General features: G+C 48.5%; 1 protein-coding gene across 1 annotated transcript; it reads left to right on the top strand.

Annotated features, from left to right (window-relative positions):
* Nucleotides 1-4,380: 4,380 nt before the first annotated feature.
* LOC120557116 lies at nucleotides 4,381-5,626 on the top strand. The gene is made up of 2 exons (XM_039797149.1): nucleotides 4,381-4,501; nucleotides 4,719-5,626. Exons 1-2 carry the CDS (start codon nucleotides 4,381-4,383, stop codon nucleotides 5,624-5,626), a joined length of 1,029 nt encoding a protein of 342 aa, XP_039653083.1.
* The last annotated feature ends 2,589 nt before the right edge of the window (nucleotides 5,627-8,215 follow it).

The raw sequence follows: 8,215 nt of genomic DNA on the forward strand, positions 1-8,215 counted from the left end.
AGTGAAAATGCTCTACAGGTGCAATTCAGTGATGAGTCTTCTTCCCCACAATACCGCCAACATGACCCGATTACAGAGCTTAGTGACAGTCTAAAGGGAGCAGGTCTGTCCAGTCATCAGCATGCAGTATCTTCTCCATTAGCTTCTGGTGAGTCAACCCCTTGCTACAAAGATGCCTTTCAGCGAACACCAGAAGCCAGATTGTCCCCCATGCCTCGAGGTTCGATGACAGTAGACTCACTGCCGCCGCCACTACACCAAGAAGACACACACTGCTCTCCAACTGGTGCTGTTCAGCGTCAGTCCGCTAACAGCTATCATCCTCATAGCGGCGCTACATCCAGTACACCTGATGTTAGGACTCGTTCCTTGCCTAATGATGCCTATCGTTGCCCTGATGACAGCTACAGCCCTCCCTATGATGCTACGTACCATCGGCGTGATGACAAGTTCCGCCCACTTCCTGATGATACTTATCGTCGCTATAACATTAGCCACATTTACCCTGCTGAGTCATATCGACAACCTAGTCTGCAAGCCCGTCGTAATGACCGCTACTATTGGGAAGGTGGCAGGAATCATCGTTCAGATCAGAGAGGCTATCCTGAAGATCGCTATCGTTCTGCTAATGGCTATGACACCTATTATGGCCTTGATGATCAGTACAAACATTGGAATGAGCGTTTCCCAGATGATCGATATTATGACTACCTGCACCCAGCGGAGCGGCCTCAGGCTCGACCCCTCTTTGGCAGACACCCACATGTGGAGACATATAGCGGACCTAAGCCAACAATCCCTGACCTCAAACATGACCCACGTGAGTTTGCAAGATTGAAGCTCGCGTTGGACAACATCCTCCCACCTGATGCTTCAGAACGCTTTAAGTTCCAGATACTGACTGACCACCTGAAGTGTGAAGAAGCACAGCTAATTGCTGATTCATACCGTAATGGCCTGTTCCCATTCAGCGATACCATGAGGGCACTCACCGAAATGTATGGTCAACCTCAACAGCTGGCCTTGAAGCGAATCTCTAATTTGATGGATGGACCCAACATCAAGAGTGGTGACATTAAAGCCTTCAAGTCATTTGCCCTCCAAGTCCGTGCATTAGTGGGCATGTTGCACCAGTTGGGAGGCCAGGGCTGGACGGAGTTAAGATGTGGCTCACACGTATCTCGCCTCTTAGCTAAGTTGCCACACGACCTAAGAGCTAACTTCCAGAGATTTGTGAACCCCATCCGCATTCCAATCCCAACACTGCTTGACCTAGCTGATTGGCTTGAATATGAGGTTTGTGTACAGGTGGATGGAGGTCAGTACTGTAGCAATTCAGGTCAAGAGAAGCAAGTTCCACGCCGAGACAGACGCACAGAGTACAAGTCCCAGAAGACCACTACTATTCTCCATGGTAGTCAGCAGAAGGATAGACAAGAGAAAGCTACAACTGTGTCTGTATTGGAGATGACACAGGATAAGCCAAAGAAGTACTGCCCCTTCTGTGACTCGGTGCAGCACTATCTTAACCAGTGCAGCAACTTTAAACTCTTGTCAAATGAGCAGAAGACAGAGTGGATAAAGGGGAACCAGAGGTGCTGGAGATGCGGCCGTGATCACCAAGCAGCAAAGTGTACACTCAAGGCCAAGTGCAAACAGTGCGAAAGAAAGCACCTTGAGGTTCTTCATGAGGTCAATAACAGCCAAAATGCTGCAGCGTCAGATAAACCCAAGGTTATTGGAGAAAGCACTTGCTTAGTGAGTTCTATCTCAGAGACCCTGTACCTAGATCGGCCGACATGCTGCAGCCAGGTATTACTCAAGTTGAGTCGTGTTATCCTCCAGAGCGGCGACAAGGTACTTGAGACCTATGCCATATTGGATGATGGTTCAGAACGCACCATACTTTTGCATGAAGCTGCTGATCACTTAGGCTTGCACAGGGAACCTGAAGACCTGGCGCTCCGCACTGTCCGACAGGAGGTTCGTACCATCCATGGAGCCACAGTTTCATTCTCTGTGTCTTCCGCATCACAGCCTGGCTCTTCATTCCAGATCCACAGAGCTTTCACTGCAAAGGAACTTGGCCTTGCCCGCCATACGTACCCAGTCAAAGCTCTGCAGGAAAGGTACCGCCACCTTAAGGACCTGCCACTGCCAAGCATCAAGGAGGCACAGCCGTTGCTGCTCATTGGGTCAGATTACCCTCATCTCATCACTCCTGTGGAACCGGTACGCCTCGGCCCTCCTGGTGGACCTGCAGCTGTGCACACCAGACTTGGGTGGGTTCTACAAGGCCCATCAAAAGTCCTGCGCCACCAGCTCACTCAGCAGTGTCTTTTTACATCCTGTGCTCATCCAGAAGCTGAGCTCTTCAGCCATGTGGAGAAACTGTGGCAGCTGGATACCTTGCCATATCGGAGTGAGCGGCTCATCACTAGGTCGAAGCAAGACACAGAGGCAGTCCGACAGCTTGAGGAGAAGACAAACAGGATTGAGGTGAACGGAGTCAGAAGGTATGCCACCCCGTTACTGTGGAAGAAAAATCTCCCCCTACTCCATGCACCAAAGGAGGCAGTGTTGACTCAGCTGTGTGGGACAGAAAGACGACTGGCCAGAGAACCGGAAAAGGCGGCGACCTACTCCAAGGAGATCCACAAGTTGCTTGAGGCTGGCTATGTCACACCCATGTCACCGACAGAGACTAAAGGGAGCAGCCACTCGTGGTTCATCCCGCACCACATGGTGCAACACAACGGGAAGGACAGGATAGTCTTCAATTGCTCCTTCACATACAAGGGCCAGAACCTGAATGACCACCTCCTGCCGGGCCCCACAGTGGGAGCTAGCCTTTTGGGAGTCCTCCTTCGATTCAGGGAACACCCAATCGCCATCAGCAGTGATGTTAAAGGGATGTTCCACCAGGTTCGTCTGCTGGAAGAAGACAGACCATTCCTACGTTTCCTGTGGCGCGACATGAAGGTAGATGAAGAACCGACGGTCTACGAGTGGCAGGTGCTTCTATTCGGGACCACTTGCAGCCCATGTTGTGCTATCTTTGCACTCCAAGCACATGTCCAGAGACACACTGAGCCAGGAGAAGATGCCCGTCTGTCAATAGAACGCTGTTTTTATGTTGACAACTGTTTGCAGAGTCTTCCCTCCGAAGAGCAAACTAAAAAGTTGGTCAACAGACTGCATTCCCTCCTCATGGCGGGTGGATTTGAACTGCGGCAATGGGCTAGCAATGTGCCCACAGTCATTGACAACATACCTGAAGAGTCTAGGTCAGAGAGCAGCATCCTCTGGTTCACCCAGGAGATGGCTGACCCCCAAGAGCGTACTCTCGGACTCGTATGGCATTGCAAGTCTGATACACTGCATTACAAGCATCACCAGAGTGAAAGTCCAGAGCCCACCATGCGCAACATCTATCGACTGCTCGCTCAACAGTACGACCCTCTCGGATTTATCATTCCATACACCACGAGAGCCAAGGTCATCGTGCAACGTCTATGGGACAAGAAAAGAGGATGGGACGATCCTCACCTACCAGAAGACCTTCTCCAAGCCTGGCAGTTGTGGGAAAGTGAGCTTCCCCAGCTGGCACAGATCACTCTGCCAAGATGTTACACTGACCACAGTTGGAATTGCAGCAACAGCAGTCACAGCATTCACATGTTCTGTGATGCCTCTGAGCGTGCGTATGGGTCTGTGGCGTACCTGCGTACCGAAGGGGACAGAGGAGAAGTCCATGTTGTCTTCTTGGCTGCAAGATCAAGAGTTGCGCCTAAGAAGCAGCTTTCAATCCCCAGGCTGGAACTGTATGGAGCCCTCACAGGAGCGCAGTTAGCTTCAGTTCTTAAGAGAGAGCTCACCCTCGACATCCAGGAGGTGGTGTACTGGACAGACTCAACCACAGTACTTAACTGGCTTCAGTCAGATTCATGCCGGTACAAAGTGTTTGTGGGAACCAGAGTTGCAGAAATACAAGAGCTGTCTGACCCTGCAGCCTGGCGCTATATCGATTCAGCAACCAATCCTGCTGACGATATTACAAGAGGGAAAACACTGACTCAGCTTGCTGGAGAGAATCGCTGGAGTAAAGGGCCACCTTTCCTTCAGTTGTCGGCCAAGCATTGGCCGAAGGCACCAGAGGGAGACACTACAGAAGAGGTAGAAGAGCTGAGGAAGACAACGTTCAGTGGTCTGCTCACAGGAACAACAAGTCCTACAATACCTGATGTTCAGCAGTTCAGCACATATTAGGAACTCCTGGAAGCTACCGCACAGTTGTTCCACGGGGCGGCCGATAGCACCACTCAGCCTGCCGCCGATGACTACTCTAAAGCGGAGTTGGCCCTCCTGAGACATGCTCAGATGGAGAGCTTTCCTGAAGAGTTTACACTAATCAAGTCAGGAAAGACCATCCCGACAAGCAGCAGATTGCTTACCCTTGCTCCCGAATACGATGAGTCTTCTGACCTGATCCGAGTTGGAGGTATACTCCGTAGGTGTAACAGCCTGAGCCAGGATGTTCTGCACCCCGTCCTTCTAGCCCCCACTCACCCAGTCACAAAGCTCCTAATCCAGCACTGTGATAAGCAGTTGCATCACCCTGGAGCTGAACGTGTCTTTGCTGAGCTGCGCAGGAGGTACTGGATATTGAGAGGCAGAGAAGCAGTGAGGAGGCATCAACATAACTGTCCTGAGTGCAGGAAGTGGAGAGGCCAACCAGTGGTCCCGAGAATGGCAGATTCGACCTGCCTTCTTTTCAACAGGGGTGGATTGCTTCGGCCCTATGCTCATCAAAATAGGCAGACGAACTGAAAAAAGATGTGGCATCCTGTACAAGTGTCTTACCACAAGGGCAGTCCACCTCGACTTGCTGGCGAATATGGACTCTAATTCCTTTCTAATGTCCCTCAGACGCTTCATAGCTCGTAGGGGAAAGCCCTTCAAGCTTTTATCCGATCAAGGCACCAACTTCAAAGGAGGAAGTAGGGAGCTGCATGAAGCATTCAATACCCTGGAGCCTGCCCTCAGAGATCTGCTAGCAGCAGAACAGATCCGCTTCCGCTTCAATCCACCCGGAGCTCCCCACTTTGGTGGGTCGTGGGAAAGAGAGGTGCGATCTGTGAAGACAGCCCTCCGAACCACACTAGGAGCTCAGACTGTGCCCGAGGAAGTGTTGATGACTGTCTTGATTGAGGTGGAGAGCATCCTCAACTCTAGGCCCCTGGGCTATGTCTCCACGGACATTGCAGACCCGGATCCTGTTACACCCAACTTCTTGTTGATGGGGCGGCCGGACTCCTCCCTGCCACAAGTCGTCTACCCAGAGACAGAACTGCTTAGTCGCAAAAGGTGGAGACATACTCAAGTCCTGGCTGATCATTTCTGGAGGCACTTCATACAGCATTTCTTGCCTACCTTGCAAGCACGACAGAAATGGAATATTGATGAAGAGGACATCACCATTGGGACGGTAGTTCTCATTGTAGATCAGCAGGCTCCAAGGGCTCTGTGGCAGGTAGGAACCGTGAAGACTGTCATACCTGGAGTAGACGGCCGTTGGACTGCGTTCAATAATTTAATTATACTAAACTCCTGCTTTCCCCCGTGATGCTGCCGAGCCATAATGGACCTTGAAAACAAATTTGCATACCAAATTTGGGGGCGGCTGTAAAAAAGGCCATGCCCTGAGCACGCATTCCCATTATGTACCCACTATGTCTGATCACACGCTCTGCATGTGCACTCTGTGTGCCCACACTGACGACGGCCCCTGAACGCAGCAGCGAGTGAGAAGCACGGAGGAGCAGACGTCAGCTGGACTTGAGTTTAGACTGCGGCGATCTTTGACGGACAGTTTCTTTTCCGTGTGTGCGTCCATGGAAATGTAAGTTTAATTGTTGTGTTAGGTAACACACCGTCAGTGTTTATTAGCCGTGAATGTATTTAGGTTTCTGTTAGCTTACAACGGGATTCAGAGCTAGCTGCTAGCTTGTAAAAGTCTGTTTAACTGTTCTACATTCTAATAGCTATTGTTTTCTATGCTGTGCACTGAATATTTTGGTTGTTTATTTAGTTTAAATGCTTGTTATAATTCCTATGACTGTTATTTATATAGGTTACATGAATGCCTTGTGTTTGCTAATCTTTAATTGATAGCTCATTGCAGTCCAGTTATTATTGTTAGCCGTTAACATTGCTATGTGCATGCTATTTGTAGCTGGCTATGTTTAAGCTTAGGTTTGCCTTTGCTATTTGGTCTGTAACTATTCATCTAAACAGTCTGTATTGCTGTGCTTTGTTGTTACAGAACCACACACGCACAGAAACACAAGCCTATTTGTTTATATAAACCAGCTAAACTGCAACCCTGGACTCTGCATCTCCTTTCTCCCCACACTCTCACCTGAACATTGGAATAGTTCCTGACCCGACACCCTGAGGCAATTGCTGCCACACCTATTAACCCATATTTACACCTTATATCATACAACGTTTCCCCACTTTTTGCCACAGCTGATAGGCTAAATTATCCGGACTTCTTTCAGCGGATTGATTGATAGCTGTCCTCCAGAGTGAACAGAACGGCATCCATGGCAATGCTCTGCTTTTGCATGGCAACGGTGTGTTATCCTTAGCAGCGGTCTGTTATCAAGAAAATAACAGACCGCATTCTACATTAGAATTCAAGCAAGCCATGTAATAAGACTTAGGTAATTTATATTTTAGCCCATAAGAGAGAGGGAGGAACAGGGTGAAATAGATAGTTACGCATCATATTCTAGCGTTACAGAAAATTGATCTTCATGGTAAATTTCCAGACGAACATTATCTTCTGCTCACTTTTAAGGCAAAGAGTACAACTGTTAATTTGTGCAAATGATTAGTAGCCTAATCCCTGAATGGTATGATTATGATGTTTTCAATTAAGAGCTGTGGTCAGTTAATGTATACAGTATATTTAGGCTGCTTACACATTCAGTCGGTCCGTGATCGTCTGCTAGGCTTTCTCGCTGTTTCATTACTGCGGCCGTTTTTCTTTTCTTTTTATACAAATACTGTGTTTCACGTCATCATACTTCCACAAGAAGCTGCTTCTCACTCTGTATAAAGTATGTACAATGCATATTCTCCATTTTGGCATCAGTAAATCTGTGATTGACCTCGCGGTCTTTTGAGGAAAGCCGTGGACGCGCATCTATCTGAATGACTTCAGCCTGACTCGACCTAGTCTCTCCTCCTCAGCCTGGCTGGCCTTCGTGAAACGCACCAAGCCAGGCTGCACAGATTAGACTAGGTCAAGCGTCGCTTTATCAGTTATCCTGGATTTATTAATTCTGCTTTTGTGAAACAGGCCCCTGGCCCACAAAAACATTGGCCCACAGCGTTTAGCCAATAACCGACAAGAAGGATTTGGGGTGGGGGTTTGGTGCGCTGAAGCACGGAAGGGAGGGGGAGGGGATGGGATGAGGAGGAGAGAGGAGCGAGCTAGTCTCAGTTTGTCAAACCGAGTCAAGGCTTAATTCATCCAGGATAACTGGGAAGTCCCGGCTTAATCCCTTATCTTGGTTTTGTGAAACAGGCCCCAGGTTGGCTACTTTGTTTTTGTTGCCGTTTGTGGACCCTGGGTTGTCTACAGAGAGCGCATTTTTTTACAGTGTGTTCATAGTGAGGAGGTGTTTGCTGTATGTGACAAAAAATGTTGTAACCTAAAAAACGTGTGACATTGCTTAGAGTACCTTTAATATTGACATCATTCTTCGCAATGTGACTGTTTTTTCAGCTGAAACTTAAGCATAAAAGGAATACCATGATTTAACTTCATGTTAGGAAAATTATGCTTACTAGAAAACTGTTCTGCTTCATTTTCTTTTTTAAACCATTTGCATCATAACTGCTGGTTTAGTATTACTGTCTTTCATTAGTCTGGCTATCACCAGACCAAGCTCAATCTTTTAAGATTGAACATTAGTCTGGTCGAGTCTGCTCTGTATTTTCTCAGCACAAGAGGCGTGATCAACGGGCATAGTTCAAATGACTCTGTACGCAATTGGATATTCCTTCAACCAATCTGACCAATGGGTTGCTGCGCTTCGGTGGCCGCCATGTGGAATGTAAACAAAAAGCTCCCCGTGGAGTGATTAAATCTGTAATAAAACTGTGTGCCGGTATTTGTTAGAGCAACTCCATCTTTGTTCCT

Source organism: Perca fluviatilis, chromosome 4 (assembly GCF_010015445.1).
Source record: "Perca fluviatilis chromosome 4, GENO_Pfluv_1.0, whole genome shotgun sequence".
Classification (NCBI taxonomy): domain Eukaryota; kingdom Metazoa; phylum Chordata; class Actinopteri; order Perciformes; family Percidae; genus Perca; species Perca fluviatilis.